The sequence below is a fragment of the Oenanthe melanoleuca genome, chromosome 3 (genome assembly GCF_029582105.1).
Source record: "Oenanthe melanoleuca isolate GR-GAL-2019-014 chromosome 3, OMel1.0, whole genome shotgun sequence".
Taxonomy (NCBI): Eukaryota; Metazoa; Chordata; class Aves; order Passeriformes; family Muscicapidae; genus Oenanthe; species Oenanthe melanoleuca.
Window position 1 is genome coordinate 60,894,575 of NC_079336.1, and position 18,958 is coordinate 60,913,532.

General features: G+C 40.0%; 1 protein-coding gene across 2 annotated transcripts in view; it reads right to left on the reverse strand.

Moving 5' to 3' along the window:
- Nucleotides 1-18,958, reverse strand: part of ARFGEF3 (ARFGEF family member 3) — an 82,888-nt gene that overhangs the window by 16,492 nt on the left and 47,438 nt on the right. For both annotated transcript variants that reach the window (XM_056487790.1, XM_056487789.1), the window contains 14 exons: nt 17,137-17,297; nt 14,999-15,164; nt 13,495-13,602; nt 13,039-13,254; nt 12,676-12,786; nt 11,145-11,295; nt 10,388-10,702; nt 8,675-8,808; nt 7,036-7,181; nt 6,151-6,330; nt 5,643-5,787; nt 4,424-4,546; nt 2,765-2,868; nt 1,281-1,425 (listed from right to left, as the gene is read on the reverse strand). In XM_056487790.1, the coding sequence (XP_056343765.1) occupies nt 1,281-1,425; nt 2,765-2,868; nt 4,424-4,546; nt 5,643-5,787; nt 6,151-6,330; nt 7,036-7,181; nt 8,675-8,808; nt 10,388-10,702; nt 11,145-11,295; nt 12,676-12,786; nt 13,039-13,254; nt 13,495-13,602; nt 14,999-15,164; nt 17,137-17,297 (2,205 nt within the window). The remainder of the gene's footprint in view (nt 1-1,280; nt 1,426-2,764; nt 2,869-4,423; nt 4,547-5,642; nt 5,788-6,150; nt 6,331-7,035; nt 7,182-8,674; nt 8,809-10,387; nt 10,703-11,144; nt 11,296-12,675; nt 12,787-13,038; nt 13,255-13,494; nt 13,603-14,998; nt 15,165-17,136; nt 17,298-18,958) is intronic.

Consider the following 18,958-nt stretch of genomic DNA (forward strand, 5'->3'; position numbering starts at 1 on the left):
CCATGTTTTTGTAAAGTCAGTTTGCCTAGCAATGTTCTAACACCATTGTCATGTAAATAACAAGCTGGGTGACAGCCTCAGGGCTTAGCTCTGACAAGAACCAATAGAAGGTTTATTTGTTGCAAGGGTGATCTTTCTGTTTACAGCAAGATATTGACAGGCAGAGTCACTTCAGAACAGTAAGCAACTGAGGTGGGGAGACCCTAGATCAAGTTCCAAGTCATTCAAAGCAGAGGCTTCAGTGACTTGGGTCTCCTACATCCCAGGTGAATATCCTAAAATAGCCTGAGAGAGAAAAACCAAAACCAAGCCAAACCAAGCACAGAAAGTAGTAAAAGGTTGTTTTGTGAAAAACTAGGACTTGTGACTTTCTGATTTCAGAGAGCAGCTTTTCTCTCCTTTAGCCAGGGTAGCAGGAACAGGACAAACCATGTGGTAGAAGAGTCAGATAAAAGTAGGTACCAAGGGCCAGTCTGGTGAGGCACATGAATGAAATGCATTGGAGTCAGCCTGCTTTCTGCCAGGCTGCAGTTGACTCTTCACAGAAGCAGCCTGGTTGGAACAGCTCAGTAGTTCACATATTCAAAAGTGACTGTACTGCTATGAAGGTCTCTTGAGCCCAGAAACCATAAGCCTGCACTCCTCTACTGCTTGGCTCTGCACACTTTAGCTCATCCAACACCTGATTAATCCACAACCCATATAAACCACACAAATAATCAGGAGACAAATGCTGCTTGTTTTTTCTAGAGGTCATAGTGCTTTTTATTGACTTCAGAAATTCACTGTTTATTTCAACAGACCACAGGACCTAAGTTTGGAAACATTTAAACAAGTATTCTTTATCTTTCTAGACTAACTCAATACTGGTATTTTTTTTCTGTTAAAGACAGGCTTGCCAATACCAACTTTAAAAGACTTTCACTCCTTTACTTCAGCTGTGGTCTAGAAAGCATTTTTGTGTTAGCTCTCAGCAATATACAACGGTTGTATTATGAATATCAGGATAATCAAAATAATGGTTAATCAAAATACTGTTATCTTGCCCTATGAGAGGGGATGTATTTTTCCTACAGATGAACTGCATCATTTACATAAAGAAGGTGACAGGAGCTGAACTTCCAAGCTCTGTGTGTGCATGTGTGTGTGTGTAGACATTAAGGAAACAATAAACTATGAAGTTTTCCCTCCTTTTTGCTTCCAGCAATTGGCAAAATTTGCAGCAACACACAGAAGAAGCAATTGATTAGTCCTGTATTTACTACTTTTAATGCACTTACCAGTGTCATCATCAAAGTCAGAAAGGATGCACTCAATCCCATCCTCACTGCTGGCTGACTGTTCCTGTGCTCTTCGGGGCAAGTTAACCAGCCGGCCACTGAGGAAGATGGGTTTCAGGGGCATTTTATAGATTTTGGCTAACAACTTGGGAGGGTGGAGAAGAGGAGAGAGAGAAAAAATAGAGAAGATAAAAATCCATGGGAAAGTTTGTAAAAGCCATCACATACAACACAAGTATGTAAAATAAAATGCATGCAAACACAATTAGAGGCCAGAAGTCTTTGGTTCACTGACAAGTAAAAGTTGTGGGTAAAGAGAGGGAGAGCAGCAATTTAAATAACACATTTCTGAGATGGGAGTGTGCTGTCTTGCTCTCTTCTCACTTGTGAAGGGCAAACTGTTACAACTCACTGACAGCATCCAAGACCTACGAAGCTCTGTTAGCTCTACCATTGCAGGGATACTACCAATCCAGTAGTATCCAGTCTTTATAAGAGTAAATATTGTACTTGCAAATTTTTTTTAGTCATTCTGTTCTTCTTTTACTGGCAAGTTAAAAGGTATAACAAGATATAAATGGCTGCTTCTCCTTCCATGTGAACTGGAGTTTCTAAGGATGAGGAATAGCAATGTGGTACCAATAGTATATAGATAGAATATACATCAGATATATACACAGATATTGACTATTTTTTTTTTAGATGAACAAGATAGCAAGTTGAGTTTGGTATGTCTACTGTCTATTGTTCTGAGTTGCCTTATTCTTCACTTCTTTTCTCAGTCTGCATACTGAATCCACCCATTATCTCTGATTTTAGATATTAAGTACTTTCAGCAATGATAGTATCCTTTGTTATGCTTTTGTACTGTACCCAGAAAAACATGGCCTGGGTGCAACAAAAAGACCGGGTGCTACAGAAATACAAACAGCATTATAAAATCAGACAAAAATTGTCCAGATAACCCTGGATAATAATATATGATGGTGCAAGGAGATTACAGGAAACATGCCAGCATTCTAATTATTAGAGATTTGTCCTGAGCTTCAGATATGTTTGCATGGTACAAATAAGCTGCTTCTGCATTTCAGAGAGTATAAGAAAATATAAGAATTCTCAACTTCTTGTTTTGTTTTGATTTTTTCTTTCCTTTCATTCCAACACTGTTTATGGTACCTGCTTAAATAAGAATGGATTTAGCTTTGAATTATGTTTCTATGAGGTTTTGAACATTCACATTTTCTCACATGCTCCCTGGGTGTGAGTGTTTTTATCTCCTCAGTTTTCCCTCTGCTAACTGGCCTGGAAGGTATGACATTTCCTCAGATTACCACTGTCCATTTGGCAGAGCAGGGTATTACCATCAGGGTGTCACCACAGACTCTGTTGGGTTCGTGCAAATCATCCAATGACTGATGCAAAGCCTGCAGGTTAGAATTGTTTCCCAGGCCAGGCTAGTGCCTGTATAGGATTGTTCATCATACCTGAGAACATCTCCTGAGGTAATCAAGTGCGGGAAGGCACAAGTCTGTAGATGCAGATCCTGATCCTGGCACACAGTCACCCATCTCCTTACAATCTACTTCCCCTGGGACAGGAAAGGCAGCATTGGGAAGGATGAAAAGATGCAAAGAAATAAATAGAGCATTAGTTTTCTTTTCTCTGAACAGAATCTAGAAAACATCCTTTGTTTGATCTTCTTAAATGACAACCAGGTGACTCCCACACAAACAATATAGTAATACTGGTCATAGTCTGTACACAAATTTTAATATGAATAAATGCTTTAATAAACATATGCCTATTTAATATCTCTTTAGTAGAGCTTTTGGGAGTTCTAATAATCATACATTACATTATCTGTCATACTGACTTCATTTCACTTTCTTCCATGGGTGTAGGAATTACTTGCTCATATTCATTCTTTACTCAACTACTATACTATTTTTTTTGTATTCATTTGCACCCCACTGCCCTGGAAAAATCTTCTACCACAAGTTCCTCCCATTAATTTATTTACTGCTTAAATACATAATTTTATATTTTGTATACTACACTTCCTTCTGCTATCAGCCAAGTCAGCCAGTGAAGTTTGAATCCTTTAGTTGTACAAAAAAAAATACACATAGTATGGCATTGTATTTGCTGGTGTTTCCCATTTTAATAGAAAAAAAGACCTTGCTCTTTTATATGTGGCCACAATGGGGTGAAAATTACCTCAAGAAAGCAAGAAACGTAAAGAAATATTAGACAGGCTTTAAGGCTCTCCAGAAGAAACATGAGTTCCCTCTAATGGTAGTGGACATGTAACTTTATTTCTCTTGTGTAGTAATAACTACAATTACAATTACATCATATGGTGAATTCTTCCCCCATTGATAGCAGTGGTGAAGCAGCTCAATGAGATAACAGTAACATTAAAGAGTAGATTTCCTGCAGCTAGGTGCTTCATTTAAATCAAAAGGAGTTGCTTACAGACCTAGAAACTTCTGTGAATTAATATTCATATAGAAAACAAAAGCCCCATTTATCTCTACTTAGAAGTTCTATAATTTACATCTCCAAAACCCCATCAACATTATCACAGTTCAATGAAAAGTGTTACACTCTAATGATCAAGGCAAGCCATGGATCACCAGCACGGGGCAGAACGACCCAGCAGCATTTGCCTTTGTTCTGAAGGCTAGTGAAGCATGACTATGACTCTGCAGGGTCACCCTGACATGGTATGCCTGCTCTCTGCTGCCCACAGTCTAAAACATGCCCTGCTCTGTTGCAAACAAACCATGCTGTCTCTGCACAATGCCAGGCCATTTCTGCAATATTCTAGCTTTGGAGGTTTTTTGTTTTATTATTTGCATGAACATAAGCAAGTCCTGATGTAAACTAAGATCAAATTAAGAAGTAGACACTTAATAGTGAGATGAATCTTTGCTGCTATAAAAACTTGAAGAACTGATAGTATTAAAAATGTTACAGAAATATTCCCTTGGTCTTGATTTTATTTTATTTTTTTAAAGCATTCTGGACTCAACATCTTCATTGCCCCTCTCTTTCCTACTATGCAATGTATTACATAATCAAATTATCCTCTTCTGCGGGATCAAGCTTGACATATCATAACTTAATAGGAAAATATTTACCCAGTCCTTTGACAAACTTCATAAGGCACATAATATAACTGGTGGCAGCGTTGGCAAAGACCTGGATGTTGTCTGTGTTTAGAAATGCTTCAAAGACATCAAAGACCGGAGCCTGCCGTTTCCCTGTGGAGATGACAAGATGAGAACTCTTCCTCATACCCCCTTAAAAATAATTTTCCAATCATTTTTCAACAATTTAACTGAATCTGTAGAATATTTTCTATTCTGGGCAGATACAGAAATGATCTTAAAAGTAAAACGTCCTCTTGCTCCTGGGGCAACTCGTGTAGCTTTTCATAGGAAGTGATAGAGATTCCCTTCTTTGCTCAGTCTATGACAAATACCAGTTTATGCCTGCTTAAATGGTAAAAGCAGGTTTGAGCTCTTGAACTCAGGAGCTGATACTTCTGTTTGGTGCAGGTTTCTGTTTAGTTTCTGGTTTAGTTTTTGGTAACTGCCAAGATGACATCAATCATGCAGAAGCTATTCAGACTATAGAGTAACAAAACAGCCTTGCTTTTCCAAAGTAGATTATCAGTCTTCAAAAGCTGTGTACAACAGCATTCAGCCATCAACAATAACAGATCCCAATGACAAAGTTTAGGAGGAAAACCACATCTCTTACATGTGACTTGTCACATTTAAACATATCTTCTAATAGGGCAAAAGAACAGAAAAAAAAGGGTTTTCCCCTATTAATACATCTCCATACAAGCAAACATCTCTGGGAGTGATGCACATTCTTACAGAAATGTGATCTGTAGTACCACTAGGAATCTGAAAGCCTTGTGATCAAATCTGGACAAACACCTGCCTAGATTATCATATTAAGTTACCCTTATTAAGGAAATTAAAAGCAATAAGTTTCATACAATAGGGAAGACAGTCCACAAGAGACATGCTGCTTGGACTTTTTTCATCAGGACAGTGACAGGCTCAGCCAGGCTCAGTACACTTGCACTGCTGTCTTGCTCAGAATTATTCAAGTGGGTTTGAAGCATTTCTTCTCATTCTAATAATTCGGTAGAATGCAGAGGACAAAAGGTCAGAACAGTATGTCTGCTTTCCTTCCTATGCCAACTAATAAGTCAGATACTTTGGTACAGTTCTGGAGTGTTGTAGTGCCACTGTTCAGTTTGAGCATTTAAATCTATTGAGTTAGTTACTGTGTCCCCCAGGGAATCAAAAGCACACATGAAACAGTGCAGGAAGTCCTTACCCATAGAGTATTCTCCTACAAGGTACTCTTTGACCTCTGACTTGCTGCTGCTGTGCACTGTCTCCAGAGCACTGAACAGGGGTCTCCATCCTGACTGGATCTGGGTAGAACACATTTCCACCAACTCTCCTATAGAGGTGATCACCTACAGCCAGTGTAGGAGAGGTTAAAAGAAAAAGAACCAAAAATCAGAACTGAATACAGATGGATCTTCAGAAGGAATGCGCTTAAACACATTCCTAGGCCTCACTATGACAGTCTAGAATACCTGATTCTTTAATTTTTCTTAGATAGTAGAAAAATTTTATTTAATTTCTTTAAAGTCAAGTCTACTGTCTCTGTGCTATGCTGGATTAGGTAGGCAGAGCACTCCCAATCCCTTGAAGATGATTAAGAGGCAGCATTCAAAGGGAATTTGGGAAACACCCTCAGGTGGACCAAATGCACTCTGGAAACCATTCTTATGGGCACGGAGACCAGCCACAGACGTTGATCAGAGCTGACTTGCCTGGTCTTGGACGTCCTCATCACACAGCTCCAGCTGCATGATGCGCTCGAAGGGGCGGAAAAGTGCCTCGTTGAAGTGAAAGTGAGAAGGCTCGTTCCAGTCCATCAGCACTTCGGTGAGGATGTCATGGATGAAGGAGACAGCCTTCTGAGACACATGTCTCTCCTTATGACAGGCAGCCTGCAAGTAAAGAAGTATTAGACTGCATCCAAGCAAAAAGTTTGCTTTTAGTCAGACACTTTCAAGGGAGGTAAGCACTATGTGTTCTGAAACCTTCAAAACAGCTTCACCACTGATGTGACCAAGGACCCCACTGTAATGAAAACAGGAGACTACTGCCATGGAAAGATGACTGGGACTCTCAATTGCCTGGAGGTCCACAGATGTATGAAAGTTTGCTAACAATTAAAAACACACAGAGTTAAAAAAAAAAATAAAAAAAAATTAAAACCCACAGAACAGAACTTGGATGAAATGCTGTCTTTAGTTTGGACTGTGTGATCATTTTTCCCTTCAAAAGGTAGCAGCTGAGCTGGCTTTATCCCCGCATCCTTTTAGGGCAAGAATTACAAGGATGCAGACCTTGACTAGAAATATAGGCAGATGGAGGAATCACTCAGACCCCCTTGGGGTGGTTCCAATTTTTTCACCAGATACAATTTGCATCATATTGCAGAAGTCCAACACCCTGTCTCTGCCCACTTCAGTCACTTACAAGCACACTCCTTGGTGGAAGTATCGTAGTATATGACACAGTGAATACAACACAGAGCAGATTTAACAATGTTGAAGGTTTTTATACATTTTAAGAGCTATCAAGCCTTCTCCATCTTTTCCAGCTTTGTTGCTTCATCCACACATTCCCATTTTTGTCCCCATTCCTACCTCTACAAGGTGAGGTGCCACCAGGCTCCAGCAGCGCATGAGGTGGAGCAATGGGCGGGATTTACTCCTTACAATTCTGAGCATGGCATCACCAAGTCGGAATAAGTGAAGTGCACTTCTCCTGTCCTGTGTAGATTTTACTTCACCTACAAGAAAGCAAAAGAATAAATGGAAGCTAAGCATCAGCTACTTCTCCACTCCTAAGTGGAATTATAAATTATTGATTAAGTGATTGATTATAGATAAACTTTAGTGGGGGTAAGAAAATAGAAAAAAAAAAGCCCCAAAACTGATGTAAAACACAGTCAATGCCTGTGTAGGTTAAAGGACAGGATATGGACCCAAGTTTAAAGGTTACTAAGCATATTGTAAGTTATCATTTTTTTGGTGAACCTATGAAAGACAAAGGCTTGGAAAAGTTGTGCAGAAAAGTTAAGCAAGGAGTTAAATAATTGATATTAAGACCCAAAACAGTAGTTATGAAAGGTTTTGGTGACATCTACAGGAAAGACTATAAACTGCAAATTATTTAGCTTGGGTATTTAATTTTGTATTTCTTATTAAGCAAAGGATACAAAGAACAGAATCTGAGAAAATGCTTTTCTGTTCCCCAGTCACTAATACTTATTTTTTCCTGTTGAAAGGGATTAATCTTCCATTGCTCTTACAATATTTGGAAAGGCAGTTCACAGTCTCATTTCAAATACATCTTTTATCTCTAACAAAAGATGTATTCAAGGGACATATCACTTTTAAAATAAGAAATAGCACTTGATTCCTCTATCCTAATTTTAATTTCAGTATTAAAACTACTGTTGATTGACCACTACATAACATGAAAAGAGGAAGTCTATTTATTAAAACCAGAGTTATGAATGTTGAGGTCTGGAGACAAGTAAGAACAAAAAAACCAAAAACTTGTGTCATACTGAGAAAATAACAAGTAGCCATCAGGGAGAGAGGAAACCAATTCTAAAAGATATAAACTGTGTCTTCCACCGGACAGAACAAAACCTGTATGACTAATGTAGTTTCTACAGGCACAGTATAAATTTAAGTGAAGTTATCTTCCTGTGTGTCCAATTCTTCTGCTCTATTTGAGACAGTGATGGAAACAACAATTTACAGGCTTTGTACTGTGAGGTACATGCTCTACTGTTGGGGAAAATCAAGCAGGACAAATCCCACTGCTTTGTTCAACATTCTTCATTTGTGTGCTTTGTTCTCTACCGCCCATTCCCTGAACACTTCTGAGGTTACCCTACTGTCAAATGTCAAACCTAAATCCACTGTCTTAAGTCTAGATTGACCCAAGTTTCCATACTGGCCTGGGTTCAAAAACAGAGCTGTGATTATATATTGGCAGGCAACTAGCACCTCTGAAGTCCAAGAATCAAATGAATGTCTTGTGAAGTGTTTCAATGCAGGCGTGGATATGGTCCCTGAAAAAGTGCTCAATCATTTATAAAGACAAAAAATTGTTCCCACTATTCTAATAAGATTTTATTCCACTATATACTGTGTTTTATTTATACCTTGACATTTCAATTGGAAAAAAAAATTGCAGGAATACAAAGTAAGTCCTGTAAGCAGTACAATTGTATATAAACATTCTGTACATGATCTTCCAGTGATTTACCTGGCATTGCTAATGAGTAATCAACTGTATCTGTGACTGAATGGAAAAGCTGGGCCTGAGAAGCCTTCTTGAGCTGGTAAAGGAAGCCTGCCAATGCCGTCAAGTTTAACTTGTCAGCAGCATCTTCAAAAAGCCTGTAGGTAAAGAACAGAATCTAACTGAAAAATTCATGAGATGCAGACTTAAATGTGGATGTAAGAGGAAAACTCCTATCTGTCTGTGGATTCTATGCATTTCCTTTCATGAACACATTGGGTTATTGAGGGCTCTTTCATTTACACAGTGCTTCTGCAAGACTTTGATCCAGAAGCTTTATTAATTGGAGGTGGAAAGTAGGTTGCTATGGGATCAACCAGAACCCTTTCAAGATTCAACTATAATGCTAAAACAGAAAAGTCACTTTTTCAAGTTACCTTAATGCTATAAGCCATTCATGTATCAGTAATGAAAAATCCAGCTGAAACATGCCCAGTCCTCACAACACAGATCATCATAGCTTCACTGACTTTAGAGTTACACCAGTTAGGTCCATCTGAAGTTACCGACCCTAACTTGAAAAATAAATTAATTCAAGTCTTAAACCTAATGTTACAATACCTGAATTGCCATTTTGGAATATTTTGCTGGCTTTGGCTGGGGTAGAGTTAATAAATTTTTTAACAGTGGCTGATATGGGACTATGTTTTGGTTAAACAATGACAAATACAAGCAAGAGTTGTTATTTCCAGCTGCAATGGGCTCCTAGGATTTAACAGTTAGAATCTGTACACATAAACCAGTAAGTGTGGACTGGAGGGGAGCTTCACAGAGATTACAGTGCAATTTCACATGGTGAAGCCAAGATTGACAAAAATATTATTTTCTGTTCTTGCTTTTCATGCAGAACTTTCTATAGTCCTAAGAAACAATGGATTAAGTCCTAATAAACATATGCCCTTAAATAAAAGAAATGAAACCAGCATCATTAAAATTACAGTATTGCTGTTCTCCAATCCTCAGAACCAAACTATATTATAAGCTTCCTAAATAAAAGGTATTTTTATGCCCAGAGTCAAATTTCTACAAGCACTTTATGCATTACTTTTGGCTCTGAATCTACACATAATGCCTTCCTGTGGGCAGAGAGCAAGACGAAGAATTTAATTTGGATCAAAAAAATAATTGCAAGGATGCAAACCCAGGAATTTTTCAACTGTAGCCTGGGCTGCTTAAAAAACAGCAGAAATAATATCAGTTGACAGACCATGATGAAAGAACATTTAAGGCAGCCATTCTGTGACCATACTTGGTTCCCTTTCTCCTCTGGACACACTGGAAGAGCCTGATGAACTGTCTACACAGCCCTGAGAGAAGCAGCTCCTTTCTGAGTGACACCGGTCTTGTCAATCAGTCCCTTCCTGTCAGAACAAGACACCCCTTTACTTTTCTTAACTAAATACAACATATCAATTTACATGCAAGAAATAAATCCACCACTCTCAGGATGCATTTGATTTGCTTGGCACAGACATACTCAGTTCAGTACTCGCAGAGATGAAAAAACCCCAGGCCTTTTAGAAACTGCTGGTTGTGACAAACATGCAGCTCTCCTATGAAATTCAACTGAAGCAAGTGGCTGCAACAAACAAAGATTAGACCCACTGTAGCACAAAAAGGGCCATTTTGGTACTGCTTTGGGAACAAGGATTCTGGCTCCTGACAGCAGTGCTTTACCTGTCAGCCTGCGTGGAGAGCGTGAGAACAGCCTTGGCAGCACTGGTACCGCACAGCAGACTGCCTCCACGGAAGTCAAAGGCTCTGCCCTTACTGCTGTCCTTGATGAGATCCTGGATAGAAACCGGCTGAATGACAGGGTGGCTGCTGAGGGTGGTCTCTTGCTCGGGGGTCAGTGCCTGAGGAGCCTCCCCAGGTTCGGAGTCTGGGTGCAGCCCCCCGGGTGCTTGCTGTGACTGGGTGATGGTGAGGGAGGGCTGGGCAGCACCATCACTGAAGTGCGTGTGCTCCAGCGTGCTGATGTACTCACACACCCTGAGAACACACAGGAGCAGTGAAAAATTAATAAACACCCCAAAGCAACTCCTCCCTGCACTAATCACAGGACATTGTCCTCAAACCACAAACAGATGATTTCTAACTCTCAAGCTAAGCATAGATAACCTTTCTTCTTGGACCCTGTGGCCTCCCATGTGCCTAGACAGCAAACAGTTTTGTGGAGGTGCCTGAAAAGCCCATTTAGGCTCCTGAGTCTGCCACAGTCTTCTGGTAACTTTGAAGCTCCTAAGCATTGATTTTTGTTCCCAAGTACTGGTGGAAAACAGCCCCATTTTCTCTTTTAGAGATACTGGCAGTTAATTCACTCTGACACTGTTTATACAGAACATTCACAGAGTCTGCAAAGCACTTTTTTCAGTCCCTTACTTTCAGGCAACATGGCATGAATTCTGGCTATTTTGGGAAAGCTGGTGAGTACCTGAATACATGAGGCCAACAGTCCTGATTATGGCTTCCCATCTCCAGACCCACATTAAGGACTGCATCCATACACAAAACATGAGCAGTGTGCAGGCAGACTCCCTGCACTTTTCCCATCTGCTCCAGTTTCTGCTCCACTTTCTGTTTCACTGCAGCATAAAAAAAATATTAAATAAAATTAGTTTCTTCAGCTTTTAAACAAACACTAGTTTATATACAGGGTAACAGCAAAGGATTGCAATCTGAAATCTATAAAAGAACATGAATTTTAGACAAAAAAAACCCAAACAAATCAGAGAAACCTATTTCTTCCTAATAAACATAAGGTAAAATCCTTTTTTAATGATCCTATATTCATGAAAAAAATCACTGCTAGATTGACACCCTCCACCTCCAAATTCACATCCTGCTGCCCACAGAACAGTTGCAGATTGCCAGTGATATTTCTCTTCAGAGATGGCCGACTGGATTTTTTTTTTTACCAAAATCTCCTTTTCTACGGAAAAAAAATAGCATTTGTGGATTTCACATACAAAATTTGTATTTCCATACAAAAAGTTTCACCAAAGAGCTCTTGTCAAAGCAAAACTAATCTTGATGTGAGCTACAATCATTTGTATCTATTTATTTTTTTTTTAAATCCCTGAAAAACTTTGCTTTCATGCTGCATTGGAATGGAAACAAGTTTTGAAGCTTTGCAAGCTTTCACAGAACAGATCTGTTGGCCTCTGGCCACTGCTGCTGCCTTCTCTCTGCTTCAGCATAGTCTGGCTAATTCACTTCAGTCATATACAGCAGAGTAGCCAAAAGCTTGTGTAAGCTCAGGCTTTTTCAGTTTTGTTTTCTCTACCAAGACACCAAATTTAAGTACCAAACAGGGTCATTTGTGCAACACTGTGTTTTATTATTGACTTCTTGCCATTAAAAATCAGACATAACCAGAGAATTTTGTGTACTTCTTCAAATAGCCACTGGAGACAACAATTGACTTCGACTTCCACTGAGTTTGAAGTGGTGGAATAGAGATGCAGAACCTTTTATATGCTAAAAAGGCACAATTTTTTATTGCATTTTAATTTAGAATGATTCAGAAACAGTTTTAAATATGTAATAATGATGATGATGACAAAAGATAATCAAGGATATATAAACCAGACAGGGAGAGAGATGCAAACTCAGCTTACATTACCACCCAACACACAAAAATCCCCAAATAAGCTGTTTCTCTGATGCTCTCTGGTTGTACTAGTATCACAAGGTTTAAAAAGCACAGGTTGAATGTGCATAAGGTGTTGGCTTACGCATTGCTCCACTGACTTCAGTTTCATATAGAATATAATTAGTGGGACATAATGTTAAGAACCCAGGACAGCAGGACATGTACTGAAGACACACATCCCATGTGCCTACAAGCAAGTGGTGCACAGCAGAACAACAAAGGGAAATGCCACTGTGTGTGGAAAAGTGCTTTCTGGTTGCAGCTTTGCAGGCAATATAAGATGAGGTAGATAATTAAATCATGTAGTTACCTTGAGCTATAGCATCACTGGGTTCTTGGATTTCTTTTTCCTCTTTCTCTTCTTGGACACAGGAGGCCGCAGACATTTGGGCAAGAGCAGATGCACAGTTAGCAGCAACTCCTGTAAAGCAACAACAGGAGTTATTGTATCACCAACATTTCTTCTCCAATCCATACAACCTCAACAAGAGGTAGGGTCAAAGAAAGTTGGCAAGATATGCTTATGCTGTAGGGCACTCTATGTGTATTCCCACCATCCACATTCCTATGCAAAACTGGGGCAGGATGCTTCATTTCCTTCTCCCAAACTCCTTCAAGGAAAGTTACCATCCTATTTTATGAGTCTGCCATGACTTCCCCCACGCAGCATTACCTAGAGCACAGCTCAGCCGGGCTGCCCTCCTCAGTCCATCCAGGCTCACGCAGATGGAGTCCTTCTCCTTCTGGTTCTGCTCTTTGGCTCCTTCTGCTCCCAAGATGAAGGCCAGCCCCTTGGAGCTGCCTGCCATGCGGCCAGTCAGTGGGGTGGACAAAGTGTCAATCAAGTTCTTCCAACAGCCAATTAAAATGTATCGGGCAAAAGCAATTCCTAGAGTGGAAAAACATTAATACTATTACTACTAGAAAATGACACAACAGAAGCTTTATCATTAGTGGTAAAAAGCCAAGTCACATCTGTTCTCTGCACACTGAACTACCACTTCACATGTACGATGTACAGATACACTTTCTTTTTAAATTGTTATTCTACACAATTTATCTGCATATGCTTTTGGCACATTGCAAGCCACTGCTAGGCACACTTGTACTTATAATACAGTCTTAGTACCTGCAACAACAGAATCATCTGTCTTCCGGTTTTGGGAAAGAGGAGATTGAGCTGAAGCAGATGCCATCAATTGGCCACCAATTGCACTGCTGCCCAAGCCGTCAATGTCTGCCAGAACATTAAAAAACATCAGATTACTATTCCATACACAGAGGGTATAAGGAAAGCATGTCTTACTGGTTCTGTGTTCAGCTAAGTACTCATATTCCTGCCTTCTCAGGTGTGCTTTTTGTTACTCCTTCTGGCAACCTTCTAAAGCCTTGGTATAAACGTGAGCTGTGGCATCTTAGGCTTTGCCCAGTTTAACCAATGTTTTGTTGAACAAGAGAGACATCCCACTCCCAAAATCTGCTCTCCCCCTCTTCAAGTTACACAGTGAACAGAACTTCCAGTAGAGATTTCAAGGTATTCAGAACTTACCACACACTTAAGTCTCTGCATTTCTTAGTACAATATTTCAAATCTTGCTAAATCCTGTATTTACGTGTTTCCAGGCCTCAGCCTGAGTCCTCAAGATGCATTGGGATCCTATGCCCTAAATGCGATTTTTAGTAGATCTATGAATGCTCAACCTCAACAAAAGAAATACAACTCTTTATCTAACACAACAAAAGGCCAGTTTCTCACAGAGAGTTTAATGTTAGGGACACCAGGTTGATTTTCTTTCTAACAAGTCCCATCTTCACATCCAGGTATTGTTTTTTCCAAGTGTTTCTTTCATCTTCCCAGCTCAGCAGCTAAAAGTAACACTGAGCTCAATACAATCAGCAAAAAGCTTTCAAAGCAGTGCCCTTTGATCACCACTTAATGGCTCAGCTGAAGCAAGTGTTGTCCCTGCATACACTATTTTAATTACATACACATTAAAGCAGACAGTGCATTTTATATCAATACAGTATCATAGCCATCCTGCTGTCTTTCAGCTGATACAATTTGATTTTCATCCCCTCAAATGAAGCTAAGGATTGCTTTTAAGCACTTGTGCTCCAGGTTTTCAGCATCTCTCTAGTGCCATTTGGCATATCCCTGGCATAGCTCAAGTCTGAACCAAGGGGAGTCCAATCTGTGGAAGGCTTCCAGGATCAGATGCCACTATTTATATTTGTACTGCACTGCAGGCACACTGAAATGGCTTTGCTATGGCATCAAGAAAACAGCAGCCTTACTGTTTATCATTAACAAGTATCAACTCTACCAGAAATGAAGCTGACAGAATTAAGGAATGTTTTGGTTCAGTGAACAAAACTACTCTCCATGTCTCCCAGGGACAGTTCTGATTTTTTTTTTTTATCTTATGCTTCAAGACCACTTTGATGACCCAAAACAAACACTTAAGTACCTGCCACAGCTAGGTCTGGTTCCTTCTCTACTGATAATTCCTCAAGACACCACATATTGCATGATGACATGCTGTTCTGTATGTAACACAATAAAGCAGCATGTTATTGTAGCTTGTTTTAGACACGTTTGGAAGTTAGCCTTGCCACCATAATATGGTACTGACCTGTCAGCATGCTGATAAGTGGAAGGCTGTGTTCCTCAGGGCTTCCCCAGTATCCAGCTTCCCCTAGCATGTTCCTTTCTAGTACCTGGTGGTACAGTTCTTCAACCCATGCCTGGGAAAATACCATCAACACTCCACTGGACTGGACCTGCTTCATGAACTCCTTCTGTAGAGAATCATAAAAGCCAAATGTAAGACAACAGTGTAAGCTCTACAGCATCAGCCCACAGATCTACTTCTGAGTAAGGGATGGCAGAAGTAGAAATTAAGTTATGAAAAGAATGAATGGAGGATTGCAATCTTAGAATTGTTAAGGTTGGAAAATATCTTTAAGATGAAGTCCAACTGTCAGCACAACTCTATCATTACGTTCACCATTAAACCATGTCCTGAAGTGCCATATCCATGTTCTCTGAATGCTTCCATGGGCAGTCTGTTTCTTTTCCTTACAACCCTTTCCATGAAAAGAAATTTCCTATTATCTAATCTAAACCTCCCCTGGCACAACTTGGGATAATTTCCTCTGGTTTTGTCACTTATTACCTGGGAGAAGAGGCCTACCCTCATCCTCCTTTCAGGGAGTTGTAGACAATGAGAAGTTCTTCCCCAAGCCTCTTTTCCTCCAGGCTAAACAATGCCAGGTCCCTTAGCCACTCCTCATAGGACTTGGGTCTAGACCCTTGACCAGCTTTATTGCCCTCCTCTGGAGTCTCTCCAGAACCTCAATGTCCTTCTTGTACTGGAATTCCAAGATTGAACAAAGGATTTGAGGTGCAGCCTCATCAGTAGAGGGACAATCCCTGCCCTGGTCCTGCTGGCCACACTATTGCTGATACAGGCCCAGGATGCCATTAGCCTTCTTGGCCATCTGAGCATACATTGTTCAGTTGGCTCATCAGCACTCTCAGGTCTTTTTCTCCCAGGCAGCTTTCCAGCCACTCTGCCCCAGCCTGCATTGCCACACAGGGTTCTTGTGACCCAAGAGCTGGATCTGACACTTTACCTCATTGAACCTCACACAATTGGCCATGCCCCATCAACCCAGCCTGTCCAGATCCTTCTGTGTCTGTCACTGCAGTGGAGAATGACATGAACATGAACAGCTCACCCTTCTCCTACTGCAGTTAATGAAAGATGCAAATCAGAATGACCGTTCTTGCACAGTGACAATGGAACACGCTGATCTCTCGCTATTTTCACAAGCTAGGAGTAGGATCTCAAATCCAATTAAAAGAAGTTGCGGCACCTAACGTGGCGTGCCAAACAACTGGGCCTTTCTGCCTTGAACAGTCATCACAGATGAACTGGTCTCCAATTATTTATCAGAATGATCTCTAAGAATGACTTGGAGCTTGACTTTGGTCATGCTCAGGCCTGTTGTGCACACTGCATCTTTTAGAGGATATCCTGAGTCACAGATCTGCATTTGATCTGTCGCAGAACACACCAGAACTAAGGATGATGTTAAACTCCATTTGCTTTCAGATGATCTAGACTATAAATTCTCTTACACTAGAAGTTCAGCAATAATTATACATTTTGACACCTTTTTTATTTTTTCCATATATCCTTTTTTTTTTTGGTTTTTCAGAAAACTCTGAAACAATGTCTCTTGGGCAACTAAATTGAAAAATATGGATTCATGCTTTATAGCTCACAGTTTTCAAAACTATTTTTAAAAAGCTCAAGAAGCTGAGGAATTCCAAGTTTAACAAAAATCATAATTTCACATTACTAAGATCTACTTATTTTTCACTTTAACTTCTCATGTCTTCATCTACAGAAATTCAAATTGAGTATTAGGCAAAAAAAACCAGTTGCAAGATGAAGGAAAGTATGTTCATGCACATTATCAAGAGACAATACTTGCTATATCACATGATTTAGCCATCAAAATGACTGTAACCTTAATGACAATCAGTTAGCAGCACTCCTTCCCACCAAATCACAGTGCAATTCAGATGCACGACATTTATCATGCAAGATTCATAAGCAGCTTGGAGAACGCTTGATTTGCAATTACTATTTCTCCACTTAGTAAGCAGCCTGAAGGAATTATGTGTGGGTTGGTTTATGTGAAAGGAAGCAAAATAAATTTTCATTTTTTAAAAACAATTATCCCATATTCCCCAACTCACCAACAACACAGGGGCTTGGGCAGGCTTCTTCCTGTAGTAATCTGAGTTTGCCAATTTTAGGTTGAGCAGCAAAGTGTAATGTGATACCACGTAGAGACTGTCTGCATTCATCAGAGTCTGGAAGTTGAAATTTCCCTCAAATCCTGGTGAGTGCATCATACCTAACAAAAACACCATGTGAGCTCTCATATTTTACACAGATTTTTCCTGGAAAAAATATCAGCAAATATCCCTAGCATTTTGGCAGCAACAGATTGCTAGAATAGTTAATGAATCATCAGTAGAAATTACTCTACTAAACATACTAGAATAGGGAATAGAAAAATAAGTAGTTCATCTAGAATGCAAGTCAAATTGAACACTCCAGTCACAGTCCAGCAAAGCAACATGCTAAATTTGAAATAAACAAGGAGCACCAGCATTCATTGGGATGACTGTCACATATAAAGGGCAGGATACATCCGCAATGCTAACTGGAAAAGTGAGGTGGAAAGGAGCAGACCCAGACCCTGTGTACTCAACTGAGAACACACTGCACCAAATGATGCTAATGAGGTTAACAGTTTTTTAATCCCAGTAAACCTGTTCTGGCAAAGTCAGTTGCTGGATGGGGACTGGAGCACTCCACACCTTGCAAGACAGTCTGTAATCATCATTCTGTCCATGGCGTAGAGGTATGTGGACAAATATCTGGGGACAAGCTGGCTGGAAGTTACAACTCCAAGCCCTATTTATTTCACACAAGGCCTACTTTCTAAATAGCTCAGCACTTGCACTTCTGTCAGACCCAGAAACCACCTGTAAAGTACTCACTAGTCCTGAAAACACTATTTGTATGAAGCCTACGACCATGCTCAGTAGCACAATCCCTTCTTTCCATAGATGACAAATAGCTGACCTACTGGTAGAAAAACATCAATCATGAGCATGAACCCCCATGTTCTGCAGTTTGAACCATGAAACAACTCCAGAAATAGGCAACTCACGACTCACAACGTTTCATGGTTTTCACATTAACTGTGAAATCCTTTCATATAATGTCAATTAGGGAAGATTAAGAAATCAGTTTTATCCTAAAGGAATGTCTGAAATGGAACAAAAACCAGCTTCCAAGGTTAGTTACGTGATGAAGCAAAGCTGTGTCATTTGTTAACTGCTGCAGTGGTTTACTGCCAATATATTCCTCCCACCATAAAACTCATACCTCTTTTTAGACAAAATACAACAAACCATTAACATTAAAAAAAAAAAATCCACACACAGAAAAGAAGCAAATGTTTTTCTTGCCTCGTGAGGGTTTGAAAGCTCTGTGCTGCTGCCTTCTCGGACTTTCCACTGTCGTCACTTTGGGGGCGTGGATAAGGTGAGTAACTGTTTGAGGGTGGATTTAGAAAGAGAGTAACTGTTCCAGGGTGGGTCGGAAAAATGAGTATCTGTTCAAGGGAGCAACCTTTGTGGAAGAAGGGTGATAGGGTTGGCCACAAACCACACCCACACAGGCTGGCATTGCTTAGGGTAGATTTCTCATGGTGAATGTTAACAGAGAACCTTTACCTAGTACCAAAACTGCACCATGTGCTTGAAAGTAGCCTGTGAGCAGTTCTAGTGATTTCTTCATCACTGAAAACAAAGATGCACCTTAACACTGTCAGATGGAGGATCATGATATTGATGTAGATATCTCATCTCCCACTGGCTTTTTGTCTTATCTCTCTTAAATATGTACCTCAGGGACTAGAGCCTGCTAGAATAATAAAAAGCTCAAGGCAGAGATGTATGCAAAAGTGAAAAAATAAAAAAAATAATCAAACAAAAAGCCCAA